General features: G+C 34.0%; 1 protein-coding gene across 1 annotated transcript; it reads right to left on the minus strand.

Annotated features, from left to right (window-relative positions):
• Window positions 1-3,482: 3,482 nt before the first annotated feature.
• LOC107185600 (adenylate kinase isoenzyme 5) lies at window positions 3,483-25,236 on the minus strand. Its single transcript, XM_015573320.1, has 11 exons — window positions 25,163-25,236; window positions 13,354-13,521; window positions 12,987-13,097; window positions 12,092-12,234; window positions 11,466-11,648; window positions 9,952-10,077; window positions 8,556-8,775; window positions 7,551-7,819; window positions 6,044-6,208; window positions 4,923-5,202; window positions 3,483-3,739 (listed from the first exon to the last, which is right to left on the minus strand). Exons 1-11 carry the CDS (start codon window positions 25,182-25,184, stop codon window positions 3,483-3,485), a joined length of 1,944 nt encoding a protein of 647 aa, XP_015428806.1. The 5' UTR covers window positions 25,185-25,236.

Here is a 25,236-nt window from a genome sequence, read left to right on the forward strand (position 1 = left end):
TACAAATTGAATGTACATCCTGTATTAAATATCAGATCTGTCTTTCACCTATTTTAAATAAACCATCATGGAAATCGAGTCAAATATTAACATACTGTTTCAAAATAACGAATAATTTCTTGACTTTATTTATGTTACAGTAACATTTCCAGATTAAAATGGTAATAATATCATACAATTACGTTTTTCTACGTATTAAAAGTGAAACAAAATTATTAAAGTAGACACAAGGATTTATGTATTAAGTAAATGCGAAAGGATTGTTCATTGTGCATGAAACTTTACTCTGAATGAAGTTATTTGTAGGTAAGTGTATTCAATACAAAAAACGAGACTTTCATTCATGTTTTACTTTAGGATTGAAAAACTTAATTATTTGCATTATTCAGCATTAAAAGTACTGTTGTCCTACATTTTATTTAGTTTCCCAAAATTTTTATTTACTAAATTGCCCAATTTGTCGAGGAACTATGTTTTGCAGTCACTGATGACTGTTTTAACTAATGGCAAATATTTTGATACTATGTAACATTATTTTTAGCTGTCTATCACAATCCAAATATAACAAACCTTATGCATCAACCTAATAATATAATATACGCTTAATATAATAAAACGATATTAAATTAATATTTGTTTAATTAGATAACTAATCGAAATACTGTACTTAGTTCAAATATAAATTATATTAACCCTCATCTGTCTCTTGTGTCCACTAATGGATGTTTCGTGACTTCTACTTTAAAGAATTTGCAAATTTAATTATTTGTTACTTCATTACATTAATTTTTACCACTGGGTCAATTTGACACCGAGGGATAAACTAACACAAATTGACACAAATTAAGTTGAGAAAATGAGGGATGAATAAGGATTAAAGTGCGCGCTATGAATTTCTATCAAAATAATAAATATCAAGGAACTGTTTTTTACCAAAGAGAAGTTAATTTTAATGTACGTATTGCTTATTTGAGGTTTACATGGTTAAACTTTTTCTTTTTTAAAACCTTTTAGCTGGTCTTCAGTTTCACTGGTATGCGCTAAGTTTAAATTGAATGCGTTAGTTGATTTATTGGCGGTAAACCGCATGTCGCGTGTAGAACGGATGTGTTTAATAAACAGAACACATTTCCTCATATGACACGCTGTCTAAACATTTTAATATTAAACGTTACAGTTTTTTTATGGATTTTGTTTAAATTATAGTTTTGAATGAAAGACACACATCGTGTGGATCGTATTCTACAACTTTTTAGTTTGTAGTTTAATAGTTAAAAGAAAATTTCCATTTCTAAATTATTAACTCCAGAGCAACAATACATGGTGTTTTATTTCTTTTATTAAATCTTATAAATTATAAAGTATGAACGAAATCTATTGGAATACATACTTTGAATTCATAATATTTTATGTAAAAATGACCGAGCGTTAAATGTGTCCTTTGAAAATGTTCACTTAAAAATGCTCTTGTACTTATAGTCACAATAGTCAAAATGTCGATTTTTCAGCACTTAAGATAATGCTGTAATATTGGTACATTCGATAAAAAATACTGTGTTCATTTTGTAATTTCTTAATTAACGAATAAGAATTCTGATATGTAAATCTAATTATAACTACTATCTTGCCTCACTATTTTCCGCCATTTTGGTATTAATTCTCTTAGTTCTTCGATGAAAGCTCTATGACCTTGAATTTTTAAGCGTTTTAAAACAATTATGATATTACTTATTGAAGGACTATAATTTTACTACTTAATTTTCAACTTCATATTAAAGTTCGGCAAATCTTTTGTTTAAATAATAAACAGTAAACAATTAACTCTTTGCATTGCATTGATACTGGTATAGCAACATACATCACTGCAAAATGCAAGTTTTACCAATTGTAACACAAACTAAATCAACAAATAAAATCTAAATTACTAAATTTAAATTAATTGCGGAATAATAATACTTTTAATTTTCAAAAGCAGCCTGAGTTAAATAAATTACTAAATATAATTTTTACATAAAAATATCAATATTAAACTGAATTTATTTAAGTAAAGCTGCGAATAATTGTTGCTTTGTTCTGAAATTCTCAACAAATTCCCTTTTCTATATACAAGAGAAACGTTATTTAATAGCCTTCATAAATATTAAATAATAAATCATCATACCATATTAAATAAATTACTTAAATTCCTGTGAAACTTAACTTTCCCTTTTTAAAGTATTAATTTCATTTCTTTTTAATTAAAAATATCGAATTAGAAGTAACTACTGAAATAGTAATAATTTTAAATAACGCCCAACGTCACTCGATACTTATTCTACATTTGCAAAACTATCTTCGTGTTTGGCTTTCCTTGAATTTTCCATTAATCCTATTTAAGTCGTATATGCTTAAGGCACAGTAAGGACGTATAAGTATTACATATTAAGGAACCTTAACGATTTTTTCGTATTTGCAACTATTAAAGTGATTAACGTTATAAAAAGATATGACAATATTAAAAATAAGTTCTGATCCTTCTGTTTGCACACAGATGAGGTAGAGGACAGACCTATGGTCTTATGGAAACATTAGCAATTCACTTTTTGCTTTCATCAATTGTTCGATATAATCGTAATTAGAGTACAGTGGTTTATGCAAATACACAGTTTCAGATACTCATTTACAAAAGAACATCACTTAATAATAAGAAATATATAAAACATTGTATTTCAAAGGAAACTTTGTGTTAAACATCCTAGCGAATGTTAGGTCTATTCTGTGTCTTGTCTACCGTGTTAAGCTACATATACACTAAGTTATATGTTTCAGAACAAACATCGCGCGACATTTGCCTTTTTTTTTAAATAAATAGTAGTTAGAAGAATATCTTTCATATTATTTTACAAAATTAATGTTCTGCCTAACCTATGTAGCTACTCAATTAACCGATTCGACGGGCAGAGCGCGCTGTAGTTACCAACGTCTTAAACAATTGAGCATCATTATGCCTCGTGTAGCATCAAACATCGAATGGCTGTGAAGTACATCGACGAGCAAACTCGACTTCCGTTAGGGGAAAAAGTGCAGTTGGCGAAGGGCCTCCTACCATTTAGTTTTGGGAGTTACTGAAATTTATGCCAAATTCATATTCGGTTTAGTATTTATTTCCGAACTTGTCATACATTTAGTAAGTGGTAGGAGACTTTCCTTCTACGCCAGTTTTTCCCCTAGTGGAGGCCAAATTTCCTCGTCGGTGTACAAACTTGCCAATTTATAAGTATTCATGTCTTGAGAAATACTTCATTATGTCACCCGGTGTATGACAAATTCCAGCTGCGCGAAACAGTTATGGTCTTATTTGGTTTTTAGTGTACCAAAGTAGTTCATATTGCAGATGGCGCACCTTGTTTACAGCGGGCCCGAAACAAGCGCCAATCGAATAGGTTAATTAACGTACATGTAGCCTTAAGTCTCTTAAACTTGCCTATAGTTTTGGGCAAGGGTTACATATGCAAATTTTGCTGGTAACCCTCGACCTCGTTGTACATTTTCTTCACAGCGTCTTTGGTGTCGTTCGGTAGATAATTCTGAACGGCCGGCGCAACTTTGTTGTTGCCTGGCACAATCCCGTTGGCCAAATGCGCGACACCGTTCTGCAACATGTGCGCGGCGCCGTTCGCGATGCCGTTTTGCACGCGGGCAACACCATTTTTCTGAGCCTGTTTGATGTTCTGCAATCCGTTGGCGATTCGTACTGCGCCTGAACAGCACAAACAATCTTTAGTTTGTTGTTACTAATTTTATTAATTTATCCTATCTACAATTTTTGTGACAAAAAGATTGATTTCTTTAAATTCTAGTCCAGTAAAATGTACAACCACGAGCAAACTCGGCTTCCATTACAGGAAAAAGTAACATAGGGGTAAGGGCCTCCTACCGCTTGATAAATTTATTCCAAATACTGACATAAATGTTAAACCGAATATGAATTTGGCATAAATTTTAGTAACTCCGAGACCAATTGATAGGAAGACTTTCCCTTACATCATTTTTTCCCCTAGTGGTAGCCGAGTTTGCTCGTCAGGATACAGTTACATTTCAGGAATGATTATACATGGCAAGATAAGACAACAATTAACCTTCAACCGAATAGAAGACCCTCTGAGGCTCCTTTATGATTTCATGATGATCGATATAATATACAAAATTAATAATATATATAACAAATAATGAAATACAATTAATAATATACATGATAAATAATGAAATACAATTAATAATATACATAACAAATAATTAACAACTTAATGTTACTATTTTACTGAATAAATAAATTGAATAAAAAGAAATAAGATATTTTAGAATTATTAATTTCAGATAGTCTGTACCGAGAGTGCCTCTGTGACTCTTCTCCATTCCATCCTGATGAAAGTTAATAGTGGTCAAATTTCGGCAGATGTTTTGTCTCCAAATTATAACGAATTAAAAGCTGGAAACGTCTCAAATATCACATTTTGTGCAATGTATGAGATAAGGATAATTTTTTTTCTAGAAGCGTTGGTGTACGCGCCCAGACTGACGTGCCTACATTTCCCAATTGTATACAGGCTGCCTAGTTTCGGGCGTTCTTAACTTTTAATTTGTACAATAACTTGAAATCGAAAGCTCTACTGTAATTTCGTCATTTTTGATTTTCTTATTACGCTGTCATATAGATTCGTTCTTTAAATTTAGTTTCAGCCGAATAGAATTTTTATTTACAGCTTATTAACACTGTTTCACTCGTGTTTTTAGGTTATCCAGCTATTTCTATATCTGGTTTCAGATTTTGGTTCCATTAGAGCCGGTTAACAGCCTCTGATTAAGAAGTCTGTATACCAATGAACAAAAACAACGTTTCACATGCACGTGCCTAATGTTTTCTTTAATTAAAAACTACTTACCCCCGAGGGAGAGACCGTTCATATTTTTCGTAGCGTTTATGACATTTTCGATGTCCGGTTTCTCACCGATTATTTCTTTGGGAATGCCGTTAGGAATGATCGTTTGATTGTTATTGGAGACTATCGGGTTTGAATTCGTATCGGTCCCGTTTTCTTTCACCAATGGCGACGGAGGACCGCGTAGATGTCCCTCCTCTTTGCGTCGCACTTTGGTCATCAGCTGATAAAGCGCGGCCGAGAATTCTTGCTGCACGCTCGGCACGTCCGTGTCGCCATCGATCTGCATTATAAAACAATGTTCTGTAATTTTGTAATGTTAAAATTGGAAAATAACGTTTCTGTAATTCTTATGAAATTAAAATTAAAAAATTATGATTCTGTGATTTTTACAAAATTAAAATGAAAGAGTTACGTTTATTTCTCCAGTTTTTGAGTTAATTCAAGCGATAACATTTTTAACCGAAACAAGAAATTATGTATTTTCTCAAACTTCATAGGACTGAAATTGAATATCAGAAGAGTAGCGAAATTATTACAAAATTAAATACTAGATATTTTATTAATGTTAAAAGTGGTCTGTAAATATACGAATTCCGATTTTTATAACCTATTTCTGAGAAACCAGGGTCACCATAAAGCTTGTTTCACCAATTTACAAACAAGAATTTAATGAGCTATAATGCCTTTGCAAATTTCATTTCATAGTTTCACGAGTTGGTACGTGTACTGTCCATTAAATTTCAGCTAACACAACGACGACTTTAACGAGGTGTAATTCTACGACCTTGAACCTATATTGAACTATAACATTAGAATGGTTTAGAATATTTATAACATCTATAACCACAGTTAGAGCTATAAGGAGAATGTTTTGAACACTTTATACAAACTATTGAACCATCAGTACTTCCTCTATTAACCCCCTTTTCAATACAAAATACATATAGACAATAACTAGTTACAGATTTCTGCAATGAATAAATTAATTTCAAATAAACCAACTTTAGATACTTAGAATACATTAAAACTACTTTTCACAATCCAACGAAACTCGAGTATAATTTCGAGGGTTCTTTACAATTTATTTAAATAAAAAAACAACGATTTCCTACTGAACTTACAATCGTCAAACGATTTTCACTGTCCAATGTCTTCAGCATAGGCAACGACATTTCACGGAAGAGATCTAATCTTTTCCTAAACGCTGAGACGTTGTCGTCTAGTCTCCCTCTGCCAAGCTGTAACTTCGAGCAATCGAGTAGCACCAGAGGTGGTTTTTGCCCGAACTGAAATCGAAATTAATTGTATCTAATACAGGGTTCGACATAAAATTTTCAATCTAAACACTACCCATGTGACCTTGAAGCTCAAGGTCAAGATAAATTTTGCAGTATATACTTTAATGCATTTCTCACTCAGGTGTCTTAACCCACGAACTATCAAAGCCGGTAACTGGGTCAATTGCAACACATGACAAGACTTGACAGATACTGATTAAAGACTCAGACATATAATCCCTGTATACTTAAACACGTGACTTTATTTGACCTCTCGACAAGTGACACCACACATGAGGTGAGATCTAACTAGATTACAAGTTGAGCTTGGGTAATGTTGGGTAGCAAACTACATTTGTTAGGGTTAGCGCAATAAACAGAGAAAAGTATACTTCGCAATGGGACTAACTAGAACGACATTAGAGTGAAGACGTTTCGAGGTCTACACTTCTTGAACTATTGTGAAAAGAACAAACCACTAACAAGTTTGTTATATCCTGTCTACTGTATTGTGCATTGTACGCATAGTTCGTGCACCTTTTTCACAACTTGGAACGAGTTTATTCTAATATTGCAATCCCCGTTGTTAGTCTCTGTTTACTGTAGTGAACTCTTAACTGACCTAACTCTACTTAGACTCAACGCTTGGCTAGGTTACGTTTCATCTCATGAATATGCCGTTTCTTGACCGGCTAACTTTCCGAGTTGGCTGTATATTGTTCATCCATTTCGTATATGGCAGCACAATATTCGCTGTACAAACAATTCCCTGACTGTGTTCATATTGCCCGGCTATAGTGCACTTCCGTTTTGCCTAGTTTCCTAACCATTCTTAATGAGTCATAGTCATACATTGTTTTCATACTCATTATCTACCGGCTACTTAATAGCCCTGATAACCAGTTGTATGCAAGTTTCGAGCCAGCAATAGTCAAGGAACTATTATCAACCAGTTCAATCACAGTAGCAAATTACATTAACCCTTATCCGTCCCTCATTTTGCCAACTTAATTTGTCCCTAGGTGTCAAATTGACCGAGTGGTTAAAATTAATATAACGAAGTTATAAATAGTTAAATTTGTAAATTCTTTAAAGTAAAAGTCACGAAGCGCCCGTTAAATTTATCTACAGATGAAAGAATAACGTAATTTCTTAGGAGAGAACTGTGTCAAATTGACACAAGGGACAGATAAGGGTTAATGAAAAATTGCAAGAACTCTGACAGAATAAGGTAACAATTTCTTCTTTAAGCCCGATCTATGGTAAATTAATAGGCTTCTTATATCTAAGTGTTAATCCATTTTCATTGAATTGTGGTAGACAAATCATTACTTTGTTTCTCGTGCTCTACCTTGCTCTGAAACTCGTGAAGCTGATTCAGGTCCCTGGGATAGCCGTCTATAATCACGCCATCCGTGTCACGGTTCAAAAGGACCTGCTGTTCGAGAACTTGCATCACTATGTCCTGCGGGACCAGCTCGCCGGAAACGATTGCGTCCTTGACGATGGTGTTCGTCGATGCCATTGTTCTGAGCAGAACACCGACACTGACCAGCACCCAGCCGGGCATATTCCGAACAGCTTGGGCGCACAACTTCTCTTTGTTGCTCCCTGGGCCACCTGAACAAAGGATAACCGTTTCATCTTCCTATTTTAAATTACAAAATCATTTCCCAGATAGCACATGACTCCTTGAAGACGGCTTCAAGGTGCCTTAGACTTAAAAAAGCCGTAAAATAGGCGTCGTCAAGGCGTCATGTGCTATGTCATTAAAGCGCTGTAAATTCGTATCATTCGACCCTGGCCGGTGTACTACATTAATTAGACTCGGATAAGAGATAGCACATGACGTCTTAAAGACGTCCATTTTACGGCTGTTTTAAGTCTATGGCGCCTTTAAGCCGTCTTCAAGGCGTCACTAGGCGTCATGTGCTACCTGGGAAGGGAGGGGCACTTGCCCCCCTTCCCCCAGAGAAAAAACTGGCATTTACCCTACTTTAAAGGAAAATATTGGACCCCCCACCCCTCCCGAGAGGAGAAAAATATTATATTAACTAATATTTTGTATGTAAAACTAAGTCTAAAATGCATTTAAACTAATATTATGAAATTTAGCTTAAAATTAATTTTGCCCCCTCCCCCCAAACTTGTAATCTAGCTATGCCCATAAGAGTACAGCAACATTTTCTGAATAGATAGTGAAGTTCTACTTGTATATGTAGATCCTGATGAAACAAAAAGAATTCCGACGTTTATAAACAATTTGAGTTTAAATTTAATTTCATACAATTCTTTCCATTTTTTTGTTTTATATAAAGTGAAAATTAAATTAATTTTTGAAATGTTTAAAAATTACCTATCACCCATATAAACGAAGGCAATCCCTTTCTAGGTTTATTCGCGGTTTTCAAGGGCTCCTCGTTGTTGATCACGACCGATGGTTGCGTCACGACCGGCGGTTGCGTCACGACCGGCGGTTGCGTCACGACCGGCGGTTGCGCCATTTCCGCTGGTTCCTCCTTTTTTGGCAGGAGCGGCGTCTTCGACTTGATTTCTTTTCGCCTTTCTACCTCTACCTGCAATTATATCCGACATGTTGAAATAATTATTGCTCATATTGGATGTGTCAATAAGCGATTCATTTCGAGATAGCACATGACGCCTTGAAGACGCCCATTTTACGGCTATTTCAGGTCTAAGGCGTTTTTAAGCCATCTTCAAGGCGTCATTGGGCGTCATGTGCTATCTGGGCTATGATCTACTAAATTGAGTATTGCATTTGAAGACAGTAAAAAAAAAATCTGTGCTGACAGAACAATATACTGTGACCAAGTAATTTTTAGTTTCAGCTATGTATATTGCTTTTCTATTAGTAGACAGTATAAGAATAATACAATGAATTAAATGCTTCAATGAAATGTAACACAGACCAGTGATGGCGATACATTTGAATTGTATCGATATTTGGTATGGATACACATCCTAGATAGCACATGACACTTAATGACGTCTTGAAGACGGCTTAAAGACGGCTTAGACGTAAAATAGCCGTGAAATGGACGTCTTCAAATGGCGTCATATGCTATCTGGGATGTATATCGGGAATAAAATATCGATGATATCCGTATCAATACTTGTAATTAAATTAGAAGTAATAAAATACGGAAATGAAAATAAATAATTTATTTAAGCAGATATTTACTAAGGCAGATTCTCAGGTAACATTGTGGAAAAGAAATCGAACTATTGCAAACTTTATGTGAAGCTCGCGATCGGTCAATTTTCCTTACGATTGTTATGTTATCGCAAATGCAGCGATTGTATCGAAATTTCGATATTTAGGAGTTAAGTATGAATATTGGAATTGAAAAGAATCGAAAAATCGATACTGTATCGCCCATTATTAATACAGTCACTCCTTTCTTATTTATCAAAGTTTACAAATTAAATGTATAAATATACTAACAATAAGCATTTACAATTACACCTCAGATAAATAATATATCATCGTTGAGTTATAAATTATATAAATTAGTGTATAAATGTGTAAATTTGTCGAACACCAGTAGCCTATGTATATTTAAAAAAAAATGGATTATTGGTACACTTAATCTTAATTAATTAATTAACTATGTGACATAGTAAAATTCATTTTCGTTGGAGAAATTGAAAAATACTTGTACTACTTTGTACTGTGGAAAACAGATGATAATGCAGTAAGAATCAATGATGAAGTATTCTAAGCATAATACCTCTGCTTCTAAGGATTGAAGAGCACTTTTTTTCTTCGGCTCGACAGTCGCCGGTAGGCCAAGTATCTTGAAAACCGCCTCGCGAAAATCGACGTAAACCTCATTTGGATTTCTTTCCCCGTTCACCTAGCAATTAACAATAATTTATTTTGTTATTTGTATGAGCAATTCTCATTACATAACCTATTATGTATGGAATAAGTATGCTTTTGACCCGTCATATTGGTTTCGGTGGAAGATTCGGAAAAAATTTCCTCTATATTTCTTGAATTTTATTTTATTTTTCACGAGGAACTCACTCCGAAAAAGTATCATCGTTCTTCAGAATAAATTCCCGAAGAGAGATATTTCGAACCCTTTATTTCGATTTCGATTCATTTAAGTTATTGATAAATCCTTCGATTTCACGCGATTTTCTCACCAATAAAGGTCAAGGGATCTACTAGGAACTGTCAATTAGTAATTATATTACCCTTCATTAAAAAATAATAATTTTTTAGTCATAAAAATTAACCCTTAGAGTACAAACCGTCGAAAACGGCGGCTGGGTCAATCATGACCCATATGAAAATCTCGAAATATTCGCTTTATCGATGTACTACTGTGATCAAAAAGTAAGGTGAAATTGTCATTTAAAACTCCCGGGCATTAGGAAGGCAGGTAAATTTTTTTTCCTACGTTGGTAGGACTGTCTATGACATTTGCCAAGCGTCTCTTTGTCAAAAGGTTTAATTATCTCCGAGTTACAGGTGTGAATTATGGGCGAACAACTCTTGGTTCCTTCATCACGATAATGCACCATGTCATACTGCATTGGTTCTGCGCGACTTTTTTGCCAAAAACTCGACTCATATCGTTCCGCAACCACCGTATTCGCCTGATTTGGCTCCGTGCGACTTCTGGCTATTCAGCAAACTCAAAAGGCCAATGCGGGGACGCCGTTTTGACACGATTGAGGAGATAAAAACCGAATCGAAGAAGGTCTTGAAGGCTATACCGGAAAAAGACTATTCCGACTGTTTCGAGGACTGGAAAAAGCGTTGGGAAAAGTGCGTTTTATCGGACGGGGATTACTTTGAAGGGGATGAAATTGATTTGGAAGAATAAATAAAGAATTTACATTTTATAAACAAATTCACCTTACTTTTTGATCACAGTAGTATAAAAAGTTCGATAACTGTAGCTTATCGATGGATCACCGGTGACCTGGGCATAGGAACGCGAGAGTTGAGGGATCTATTCGAATACTTAATTAGTAATTATTATCTTCGATTGAAAATTAATGACATTTTAGTAATAAAGACTAAGGAATGTATTAAAATTTTCAATGACGTAATTAATTTCTGGCAACTAGTCTATAAAGATCGATCACGATCTATGATCGATATTTGAGTGATTTATGTAAAATATTTCGTTGATTATTCTACTCTCTGCAGAATCTTGTGAAATCGTAAAAATTGTATAAGAAGACCAGCTTTAAAACCGATATTTCAGGTTTTACAAACTCCGTTTACCTCGACTAACATTCCACTTTGATCGAAGTACTCCGCGACTGGCATAACGTTCCTATAAAAATTATAAAGTTCCATTCTGGCCAGTTCGATCACCACCTGCCCTAGTTGCGCCCCGAAGTCGATTTGCCTCTCGAGAATTTCCTGCCTCCACGAGACCAGGATCACACCGTTTACAATTTTTATCTGAAAAAAAAAATATATATATATACATATATATACAGTGAATTATTAATTTACAGCTGACAGTTAACCATGGTCCCAGAATCAATTTTTTTAAATTTTCTGTAAGAATTTTCATAATTAAGAAAATGCATTTTCTGTGGCAAACGTGCACCGTTATGCCATTTTGAGGCCCTAAAACCGCGTTTCCAAATTATTTTACATAAATAGGAATTGGACGGATATTTATTTTTTTTTGTTATAGGCTGTATGTGAAGTTCGACATGAAAGAAAAAATTTTATTGAATGTCGATTGAAATATTCATTTTGTGTACTCGAAAATCGTATGAAAAATACGTAATTCGCTAATAACAAACCAAAAAAAAAAATAGTGATAAAACAATTTGTTGTATAACACTATTTTGCTACATAGTGGAGACGCAGCTTTAGAAGATCAGAAGACTCACCTTTTCGGCGTATTCGACTACGTCGCGCATGTTACGCGGATATCCACTGACGAGAAAGACTTTGGACCCAGGCGACATCTTTATCTCTAGCATCAGGACCTCCGCGACCGTTTTACTACTAAGCTGCCCGAAATCTTGCATATCTGCGATTAATAAACATACAACAACGCATACTTGTGATTAATAAACATGTAACACCAATATGTAACATATACCCAGATAGCACATGACGCCCAATGACGCCTTGAAGTCGGCTTAAAGACGCCTTAGACTTAAAATAGCCGTAAAATGGGCGTCCTCAAGGTATCATGTGTTATCTGGGTACTGGAAAATTTACATTTTTCTAGACTTATTCAATTGATTATGATATTTAACTAATCGTAAGGTTGAATTAACCTCAGATAGCACGTGACGCCTTGAAGACGCCCATTTTACGGCTATTTTAGGTCTGAGGCGCCTTTAAGCCGTCATTAAGCCGTCTGTGTGCTATCTGGGACGTTTATGTCATCGAACAAGAATCTGCTTCGTTCATTACAGATTCCCTTATGTGACAAATAAAACAAAAATTGAATGAATTATCTTTTTATCTTAACTATTATTAACTTATCTTAATTATATTTTTATTTCATCGTGACAAGTTTTCCGGATTCTCGCCTATTGGAAACGCATAAAATCCAGGATATAATCACAAATTTAGGTTAAATAAATAAGAATTATCCTATGACCCCAGATAGCACATGACGCCTTAAAGACGCCTATTTTACGGCTATTCTAGGTCTAAGACGTCATGTACTATCTGGGACTGTTCCAATTATCGGTTATTCTATCAGTGGGCAGTTTTAATGATGTTACGTTGGAATTTAGGACTATTGCAATTTTCATTTAGTCTACACACCGTTTCCTAAAGCGTACTGTTGAAGAAGGTCCATCATATTAATGTGCGTGATGCCCTTCTTTTCCTGCAGTAAATTATCGCAATGTGTCACCTTTCCGCTACCCGGACCACCTGAAATACACAAACCATTATTATAAACATTTCTTTCGAAGTTACTCGTGACTACAATGACGCCTAAGGCGCCGTTAAGCCGTCTTCAAGGCGTCATTAGACGTCGTGTGCTATCTGGGTACACTCTATCCAAGATGATAGCACATGACGCCTTAAAGACGGCTTAAAGGCGCCTCAGACTTAAAATATCCGTAGAATGGTGTATTAATATATACACATAATACAGAAAAGAAAACATTAAAAAACTGATACAAACCGAGTACGAATATAACAGGTACTTTTGGTACTTCGAATTTAACCGGGCCGACGTTCTGCTGCGGGAAGTAACCGTTCGGTGGGGTCGCCAGCAACCCAGCCTCCCCCCGCCATTTTCCTGTATTTCGAGCATCAGCCTCCGCGAACACTTGCGATCCATTTTGTTGATCTGGAGAAAGAAAAAATTTCGACACATCGTCAATAAAAATCGGTCAAAAAAATTCTTTCGAATTATCGTGATTACTAAAAATCACAATAGTGCACTTGTATTGATTCATTGCCTGGAATGACCAACATTCTGAGCATTATTTACATGAAAAATCGTTTAAAAAATATCTTTGTAATTATTGGTCTTTGGACTCATATACGCTAATAGTTTTTTATTCAACATTCAATATTCTTTCCGATTACGGGGTTAAATTTTACACATTACGATACAAAAGCTCAAGGTGTCCTTTGTATTTCGATAAAAAAGCAAAACAGCAAGAAAATAATTATTATATTGTGTGTCCCCCTTGATATCATGCAACTTTTGTTTGAAGCATTTGTTCATATAACAAACAGTTTACAAGTAAGTTATGTGGCAACGTTAGGGGAATCACCCTGTATAATGAAATAAATACACCGTAAATACGTTTACACAAGTAAATGTTTTGAATAGAAACACTGAAGATACGTATGTTTTCATTAATTTATTAATAAGATACCATCAGGGACAATAAAAAATGGGTGTTAGAGCACAATTTCCAGAACATGAAATATATATTGCGACCGTAGTAAATGACGTTTATGTTCCTCGTTTTAAATTGATTACAAGTTCACGCGACCTAATTTCGTAAAAGCCCAGTAATCTTGAAACATATTGATCACAAAAATGAATTTTTAAACGAATTAGATTACTCATTTTGCCGCAATGATTGATTTACCATTTCCATTCTAATCTATTTTCATTTTATTAATTACGTTAGTTTTTGGCAACACAACTACAGTTCACAAACAACATCAAATTTAAACGTTTTCTGGTTATATTTTTCACTTAAAAATTCATTTGTATCAATTCAGAGGATAAAATACAATTACAATACAAAATAAATTAAATGCATTTTTTCTGTGTTGAATATTTTATATGTCATGAATTTCAATGTTTATAATTTTGAACTGATGGTTAAACTTTTTTATATATATTCGTATTTCATAGTATTACAATTATTGCTTAACAAGTATTTGTGGAACGAATGATTTGTACTGAATTAAATATTATTTAATAAATTTTAGTAATCCCAGGCAAAACTTAATTATAACTTAATAAATACAGACACGAATCGAGTAAATAATACATTTAAATATTAATTTGGGCTGACAGTTAAGATAATTGAGAAAAATAGACTGGAACCAGTTAAAGTAGCACCTCTGTTGCAAAGCTTAATACGATAACGATGGAACTTTGTACTATGTCATAAACTAACGTAACTTCTACGATATCGATTAAGCTATCTGCGTAAATTACTTGCAGTATTCTTTCGACTACAGAGGTATCGGTGTGAACATTTTAATATCTGTACAAAATAAGTGAAATGGGCGCATAAACGAGGGTGGGCGTTTATTGCTCCAAACGTTCGTCTGTTTTTAGTGTCAAGTCATATGCACAGATACTTTTTATTCCCATTTATATTTCAATACTTGCATATTTTACGTATTAATAAATATTCAAGTACTCGTGTATTTCAGTACTTGTATATTTTTTTCTGGATATTTGGAAAATATGATACTCAGATACCTAGCCATTCGAACACTTAAGAATTCCAGTATTTAGATATTTAGGAATTTGAGTACTTAATTCCAGTATTTAGATATTTAGGGATTTGAGTACTGAATCCCAGTATTTGGATATATACGAATTTCGGTACTTAATTCCTTATATTTTGATATTTAGGATTTTGAGTACTTAATTCCAGTATTTAAATATTTAGGTACTCGAGTAATTAAATTCAGTATTCAGGTATTTAGTTATTTGATAATTTAAGTATTCTAGTATTCAAGCATATCCATATTTAAGTACCCAGGTATTCTCTAGTAGTCACATATCCACGCATTCAAGTATTTTGGAATTCAGTTATTCAAGTATCTGGATCTCCCAGTATTACAATATCTGGATTTTCCGTACTCAAGCATTACACTACTCAGTTATTCACGATTTGGATATATTCAGGTATACCAGTATTCAGGTTTTCGTGTACTTGGTCATTCCAGTATTCAAGTACTCGGGTTCTCAGTTACTCCAGTATTTAAGTACAAAGTTATATCACCGTTCAAATATTCAGATACTTGACTGTTTCAGTATTCAATCAATCGTGCACATTTCCCGCGTCAGTACTTAAGTATTTGAAGAGTTACAGTGTTCAATTAAGTATTTAAATACACAAGAATTCGAGTACATCTTTTATGTTCAGTATTCAAGTACTTTGAGTACTCAGCTATTTCATTCGAGTACTAGCCTGCGAGTACTAGTCAGTCGGTATCCGTACCTCTTAAAACGAATTTCAATGCAGTAACAGCGACTCTAGCGATAGATCGTACACCAAATAAATCGTAACGAAAAAATTGATTACATCCCAATATGAGATTTCGCGATGATTCCAGAGTCCTAGGTCGCTATAAGCCATGAAGTTCGGTTAAAAACCGTAGTAAGCATCCGCGTCATCGCTTCGCCGAACCGTAGTTTATTGCTACACGCCAGGCAACACTAACAACGAATGTCACGAAGTTATTTGCAATATTGATTCCATTCGTTCCATGACTCACCGCCGATAGAGGCATTCTTCATGGCCGTTACGAACTTCTTTTATTGCCCAAGCTTTAATTCACTGCACCGGTAGTTTCCATATCTTTAGCATAATGATACGTATAGAATTATGGAAGGACAAATCATACAGTTGTTGTTGCGTCGGTTAAGAACATGGGGGACATATGTGAATTATATCTGGATATATAATCAATGACACAAGAATACCATTTAACTAACAGTGTTGTTTTAACCCCCACCCCACCCCCGCCATCTCCACGCCCCCAAATACAGTATAAAGCACGAGTCCACTGAGGTTGTTTGATTGTTTCCATTGGCGTAACTAGGATTTTTGACTGGGGGGGGGGGTCGATCACGTGATGCACTGGTGCCACATTGGTGATTGGTTGGAGCATAAATGCGCGAAATTTCAAGATTGTGACCTTTAGTTTCTTGACAGTTATAAGTGTACGATAGAATATTTTCAGTAAAACAGAGAAACAAAGTGTTTTATTTATAAATCAACATACTGAAATATTAATGGTATCATATAAATGCATGTCATCGAGATGTCAGAATTAAATGGTTCAAATTCGAATCTATAGATACGAAAAATATTGTTTTTGTTTGGTATTTAATTTTTGCAACTACGCAATGAATTCAGTAAATTTTACAGTATTATTATTTGATGAGATTTGTAAGTAAATGAAACATTACTATTTAGAAATAGAAATAACTAGATTATCTTTGACTTTTCTGCACTTAAGAATGCGATTTAACAAATTTTGTAATAACATATCACTAGACCCCGTGGAAATATTAAATATTGGACACAGTTTTATAATGAAATATTACAAATTTTATTATAACATATTAATTTAAACCTAAATATTGGTGATACATTTTAAACCTGTTACTGGCCTTTAAACAAAATTGACTTATTGAATACTTGTCGCATGCTACTTGATTTGTTAATGGATTGCTGCATAATATAGTAAAACCTTATTTTAATGTATCTATTACAAATAGAACGTATTAAATGAATTATATGTGTATCGAGTGGGTTTTGCTCAGACATATAGTTTTCTAACTACGATCACAACCAATCGCTAATGTAGCACCAGAGTACCACGTCACCGTCTTCCCCGTTCCCCTGAAGTTGCTCTACCCCACTCGACTTACGCTCTGTCCCTTTATTCCTATGTCCATGAAAGCACAGATGGGCAAACTAATTATCTAGATAAAAACTTTGAATAACGAATAAAAGATAAAAAAAAAAGTATTTCGTCATATTTAATTGTTTAAACGTGGAAATTTCAATTTTTATAATAAAATAATACTTTTTTATGAATGAATGTACATTTGTCGAACAATTATTTAATCCCATTAACTGTTTAAAGCTCAGGACGACACCATTAGATACTGCTAATTTTCACTGTGTATTATTCAAATAAAATTCTGCCCAACTCTGCCCATCAAGGCAGCCATCCACTTCAGAGTATCTCGCACGAGTTGCGTTCGAAAGTATTGTCACGTCATACAACAAACACACAGACAGTTGACATACAATTGAGCGATCCACACGCGAGAAATACTCTCGACAGCAACTTGCGACATTCAATAATATTCTACTCAACAGTTGCTCGCCGAGAACAAAACAATTTCGTAGTTGAGAATTTTCTAGAATTCTAAACCGTTTTCGACAAAAAAATGGAAAAAACAAATTGCTCGTAATATTTTTTATTTTACAATTTTTTTTTGGAAACCAATGTTGTTAATTAATTTTTTCGAACGGTACAATGTTCAGTACAACTAGTACAATGCAGTACAATCGAGAAAAACGACTTTTTTTTAAAAAAGAGGGGCTAACTTTGCAATTGGTTTTTTCCATTTTTTTTTCGAAAACGGTTTCAAATCTTAGAAAATGCTCAACGGTAAAACGTGGTATAAAACTAGTACCAACTATTACAATAATTATTTTTTAATTTTTCACAAAATGGGGAGCTATATTTGCATAAGGTTTTTTTAATTTTTTTCGAAAATGGTTTCAAATTTTAGAAAATGCTCGACGGTACAATGTGTAGTAGAACTAGTACTGATATAAATTGTTTGATAGTAGCCTATATCCTTAAATTCGATATTTAAATCAGCGCTACCCAATACATGTTTCGGTTGAAAATTCTGATTGGACAAAATTAATAACTCCGAAAAGTGCTGAAAATGCGAATTTCTTATAGAAATTTTGCAGCGACTAAATTTATATGTATTTTTACAGTACATATATGAAGGTGCGTATCCATTTGTTACATATTATCGTATCATATTACCATACGATACAATTTCATATGCAACGATGCAATGCTTGCCTGTCCACGTTGACACGCAACGGTAATACGATACGAGGATACGCAACGGTAATACGATACGAGGATACGCAACAAGTGAATACGCACCTTAACAACGCTGAACTCTAAAAATCCAGCAAATGAAAGAAACAAAAGACAGTTGTAACGTGTTATTTTACCGATAAGATTTCAAGTAAATGTTGAAATTTCTGTCATGCGATCTACACAAGAAGAGAAGAAACTATAATACACGGTGTCTCATTTAACACGTTCGTGACCCAGCGTGATTCGCGGGATAAGCGTGAATATCAACGATGAATTGAAAAAAAAGATAAACCAAATTGGACAAGAAGAACGTCACCCATATCTGGGTAACGGGGCCCCCGCGGAAGCATTCCCGTCACCCAAATATGGGTGACGTGGCGACGAACGTGTTAAGTACAACCCCCCGAGTATCTTTTCTAATTGTGAAAATGTAAAAAATATTTTACACGTAATTTGAATAGCATTAAGTGATCAGTATTCTACAGGCGTTGTTCTTTTTTTTTCGAACTCTTCATTTTCGGGGTTGAAAGTCATTTGAAGGTCATATCATAGTACACATCCAAATGCACGTTTTCACGAACTGCGCCACGCAATAGGAAAAAATATGTAGTTATTTGAAAAAGAAATATCGATAACCTTGAAAATTTCAAGAAAAAAAAACGCCTACAGGATACTGACCACTTAATACCATTCAAATTACGTTTAAAATATTTTTTGCGTTTTCATAATTAAAAATGATATGGGGGTGTCACACTTAAACGAAACATCCTATATACTCACAGATATGAAAAATTATTTATTTGGTAATTGATTTATATTATTTACTATTTCATTTCGTAATTGATGGTATGTAGTACCATGTGGCTACAGTGGGAGCGAAAGGGTTGAGTACTCGTACGTTCGAACCAGGGGTTACTCTACTTGTCTGACTAAACGAGACCTCACACTACTGGTGAAGCTACCAGAGCGTGACTACCAATGAACTTCTACCAATGAAACGACGGTTTTAATCGGCGTTTATATTAGTGTTTTTTTCTTGCGTCTAAAGAGCCAGTGACGTATCGTTTTTAATAACACTGGTCAACAATCTTTAACTTTCTGTTTGTCTTCGAACATTCAGTTGCTGATTCTTATAAATTCTTCTGTCCTGAATATGAATCCGTAAACAGTTTTTTGCCATCACCCTCAGTTTCCGAGAACTTTCATTTAAAAAAAAAATGCAAATTTAAAAAAAAAAATCTGCGACGCTGGTAATGGTACTCAAAGGCGGTAAGCGTAAGCGTTCGACTGCTGCGCATCTCTCTTTTTATACTAGGCAAACAGTAAAAAAAAAATTCTGAAATGTATGGACACGATTTTTGTAACGTAAAGAAAGGTAAATTTTTGGCAATTAATATACCTAATCTGATTGCAGAAATTTTTATCACAAACAAAATCAAATTTGAACGTTTTCTGGTTAGATTTCTCACTTAAAAATTCATTTGTATCAATTCAGAGGATAAAATACAATTACAATACAAAATAAATTAAATGCATTTTTTCTGTGTTGAATATTTTATATGTCATGAATTTCAATGTTTATAATTTTGAACTGATGGTTAAACTTTTTTATATATCTTCATATTTCATAGTATTACAATTATTGCTTAACAAGTATTTGTGGAACGCATGATTTGTACTGAATTAAATATTATTTAATCAGAAAATTTAAGTTTAGATACTGTGCTGTGATTAGGACAGTCAATAATAATAATTTCACTCTTTGAAGTACAGGATTTTACAACAAAAAAATGCCTTGTGGCACAGAAATTTTATTTTTCTAAAATGTGAGGAAATAGTTCTATTTCAATTATTCTTTATTTTTAATAATTTTACGATTTAAAGGTGGTACGAATAACGTCCTACTATAAAAAAACGTTCGAACAGTGAAAAATTGGGACATTTTTCGTACCAATATGCTTCAAAGAGTTCAGACAGCAATTGTGACGACTCATCGCTCGAGTAACCAGTTGAATTTGACATAAAAATAGGCGCGCTACCTTCCTTTTGGGGATCTAGGCTGGAATAGTTATTGATCGAAGTAATACGTGTATGTAATGTCTAGTACAAGGTGTATATGGGTCACACGTGTTTATTTGTTGCTAAACATGTGTCTCGACGTTAATGTAATTTGAATGGTTCCCACCACTTATAATTAGCGTCTAACTTCTCTCTACCATTTATAGAATTCTATTAAAATAATTTGAAAAATGTTTTACAATTAAATTGCAGACTTTTAAATCTGGAGAAATTAACAGGGTCCACTCTGACCCAAGCGTTAAGTAACATATTCGAGATACTAGGGAAAAGGATATGTAAAAGTTCGTGTATGTTGTAGAAATATTTATTTCACATTAATTTTATTGATGTTTATATATTGTGATGTATGATACTTACAGGGGCATTTCGGTGCCCCAAAAATTTCCATTTTTTTTAAGACTCAGCAAGTATATAGTAGACCTAAATAGAAGCATCGAGCAATTTTTCGTTCGTGCTGATATTCGGTTCTTCAGGGTGAAATCACCCCTTAAAAATTAATCTGTGGTTTCCCATTGTCCAGTATATCTTGAAAACTATAGTAGATATCAAAAAACTGTTACAATGAAAATTTAATGGCTTCTTCTCCTCTATAAAAATGCGCAATGAAATTGTTAAAAATTTGTTCGTTTAGTCATTTATTTATTTAAAAAGACAAATTTTTAACCATTTCATTGTACGCTTTTATGGAGCATAAAACTATTAAATTATCATTCTAACGATTTTTTTATATCTACTATACTTTTTACAGTATACAGAAAAATAGGAAAACAAATACAGTCAAACCTCGGATCATGAACAATTCGGTTTACGAATAAATCTTTCAACCACAAAGCGTCTCGGATGACGTACTGTCTCGAGTTACGAATACGCAAGCCGTCGACATTTAAAAAAACAATATTCAACATTTTAAAACGTAGAGAAAAACAAATCACACTGGACAACTAAAACTAAATTAAGTTTTCGTCTGAATAAAAAATAATTAAAATAAGTTTTGACCTGCTTAGTGTTGTGTTTATCTTTTTTGTGATGCATTTAACGGTTTCTATTGATTTTGTGTTAAGAATTTGTGCGCAAAATACTGTTGTAAATGTTTAAATAAGCAATGATTTGGGGTCCAAGAACGCAGTAATCCATTTGTCATTAATTCCTATGGGGAAAATAGTTTCGGTTTACGAACGACCTTCAGGAAAGAATGAAGTTCATGAATCGAGGTTTGACTGTACTAAGTACCAGGGGATGGTTTCAGTCTGAAGAACAGAGTATCAGCTGAAACAAAAAATTACCCGATGCTTCTATTGAGGTCTCCTACAAATCTGTGGAGTTACAAAAAAAAAATCAGAATTTTCGTGGTACCGAAGTTCTAAAATTAAAAAGGTGTTTTCCGCGGTACTTACGTTGACCTTTAATTTATTGTACACTGTATATTGTACTATATTGTATTGTATGATATATATGCTATGTATATTAAAATATTACAAAAGTTAATTTATTGTGCACTTAACTCTGGTATTTTTAGTGTGAAGGGAAGAAAGAAATTCCTACTTTCGTTTTTGTCTGTATGGATTACCTTATAGAATGGTGTTTTGTATAAAATCCACAGTCTACTTATACATATGTATAAGCTTATGAGGTCTGGGTTGGTCGCTTCAATAGTAAGGGTGGAACATGATGAATCATTTACGGAAACGCTTGAATCGATGTACCAAGTTCACAATGATAATTGACGATCCCGTGCCCAAGCTTTCACGTGGTATAAATATTTTGAACTGTTTCGTTACATCAAGGTCAGCCATGTAACGATTACGCGAGTACTCCTGTGGAACCAGACGCGACGATAATGTAGCAAACGCCCACAAGGGATGTTCGCGAAGTGATGCATCCCGATTTCTCTGTAACTTTGCTCAATTATTTATGGATTCACCCTAAGAATTTTACTGTACTTAGTTGGTGCTGTTTTTAGACTTTAAGGGAGAAATCACCCTTTTTATCCACAACGTGCCTTTTACTTCTTTGCTTGTAACTTGTAAACTACAACAGATATCGAGAAAAAGTTCAAACAAATTTTATATCGTATTCAGCTGTCTATACATATATCGGCGGGATGAAATTTTCCAAAAAGTTGTTGAAAAAAAAATTTGTTCCTACCGATATATATGGGCAAATAAAAACGATATAAAATTTATCTGAATTTTTTTTTCGATATCTTTTGTGGTTTACGAGTTACAAGCGAATAAATAAAACGCACGATTTGAGTAGAAAGGGTGGTTTCTCCCTTGAAGTCTAAAAGTACTATCAATCAAGTACGGCAAAATTCTTAAGTTGGGTCCATAAACAATTTGGCAAGATTACAGAAAAATCGGCGTGTATCACTGTACGAATATCCCTTATGAGCGTTGAACTCACAATCAGTCGACAAACGAGACACACTGTAGAGTGCGTGAGATCGCGAAAGTCGAGCGATCCGATTTGATTCAGGGATCACAACAAAGTGCTCAGTCTGACTGTTCTATGAAAATGAAACTTTTTATAATTCGCATTTTTTCTTACCCAAAATTTTGTTTAGTTTAAATGGGCCCAAACAGAGTAGAAACAGTAACCAACGAACAGACACGACAGCCGTATGCCACTCAACTGTACGCATAACCTAGAAATTTTCAAAACCGATTTCCTCAAGAACTGAGAGCCTCGTGTGAAAATTTCTTATTCTAAATTTCGACTTATTTTTGCATTACCAATCTTTGCACAACTTTCTTCTAGCTTGTACTACCATTTTAATGCTTCCCTAGATTATTTTGAAGTGGTACGCAACAAAAAGGAGTACAGCGGGCTCGAATGGCTTAAAATGTCTTTAGGTTCCATTCTAGGGATTTATCTTATCGTGTCAAATAAATAATAAAAATTATAATTTGTATTTGCAGCCTGTTCTCTGTTAATAGTAATATAGTTCTCTAGCATATTTGGCACGTTATTCAGAAATAAACTGATTATTCAATTTAAGGATTTTATGTATTTATAGCATATAGAACTATTAAAAATGCAGTAAAATCCAAAATTTTACACACATTTAATAAAATTTCTTTTAATTATTACAAAATAGATCGAACAAAATTTTACGAATTTTCTGTATTTTGCTCAAAAACTTCAATGACGTTGGAATTGGAAGATGAGGTAAGAGTATACGACAATGTGTAATACACTACTGTCAGCACTGAATTGGGGGAGGGGGGCTGCAGCCTTGGGCCCCTCTTTCCAGGAGGGCCCTGATCTAAGCCTTCGAGAAATAATTGAATGAAATTTTGTTCATAGTTTCCCTTCTGAAATAATTAAAAATTGTACTAAATGTAGAAATAAATCGGATCAAAGTTGTTAAAATATAACAAAGTATTGTTCGTTATGATTAAATGTTATTTAATTTTATTTGCAACAATGTTTAATTTTTGCAAATTTATGTATCTTCTTCAAAATTTTATTACAAAAATTGTTTGCCCCCCCCCCGCTTTTTCCACTAAGGGGGGCACCAAAGGGGCCCTCCAAGATGTGATAGCCCTGGGCCACAAGAAATCTTAATCCAGGGTTGACTACGATAATAATTATAGGGGCTATTGTTGGGTGTGCTTGTGAGGGTACTAAAATAACAAAAGTGAAACAACTTTGAGGGTACTAAAATAAATAAATAAAATAAGAAAGAACAACGAAGTTTTTTTCAATTGTCCAATCAAGTCCATGTTTACAGATGTTAGTTTCTTGTGGACAAGTTTTATGGACGGGCAGGTATAAATCCTTTATTCTAGGACATGAGATCGAAAAAAAACTCGAAGGTCGAAAAATAAGAACCACCCTAAATGGGTACGTAGAGTATCACGAGATTGTTACACATATCCTTGTCTACCAAGTATAAATCCGCATCACTATAATCCGTCCAACGTGGTGAGTCAGTGAAAATAACCGAAACATTCGCGTGCTAAGGCTAGCTAGATGGAAACTCTGTCTTAATTATTCTTGGAATCTCTGTCCCTGTCCCACCTAAATGTTCATCACCTCCCTTTGTTTATAGCTACTTATTTGAATCGTTTAATCAGGTATATACTAGAAGTGTAAACATTCGGATATTCGAACTATTCGAATAATATCGGATACGCATAATTTATTCGAATAGCTGAAATATTTCGAATAGCAAGAAGTATTCGAACATTTGGTACGAAGTATTCAAATAGTACCAAGTATTCGAATAGTACGTAGTATTCGAATAACAGAAATTTTCTGTCGAAGATTCAGATTTAACGTTTGAAAAACAAGTAACTGTAAAGCCCAATGTGAAAAGAATTTCACGTCAGCGTGTGAAAAGATATATTATGTTTAGATTCCTATTCAGTGCAATAAAAAATTCGAACACTTCAAATAATTCGAATTCTACTGATATTCGAGTATTCGAATTATTCGAATATTCGTAACAGCTCTTTGTAGACACCAATATGTCGAAAAGTGGTCGTTTCATATCACGAATTTAGTATAAACAATTCGAAATCCTGAATAAACAAGTAATTAACGATGGTACTTACCAGTGTCCAGGCAGATGCCCATAGTAGGTCGTTGAAAGGATGGCGGGATCCCGTCACTGCCATTTACTCACATG

Source organism: Dufourea novaeangliae, unplaced genomic scaffold, assembly GCF_001272555.1.
Source record: "Dufourea novaeangliae isolate 0120121106 unplaced genomic scaffold, ASM127255v1 scaffold48, whole genome shotgun sequence".
NCBI lineage: Eukaryota > Metazoa > Arthropoda > Insecta > Hymenoptera > Halictidae > Dufourea > Dufourea novaeangliae.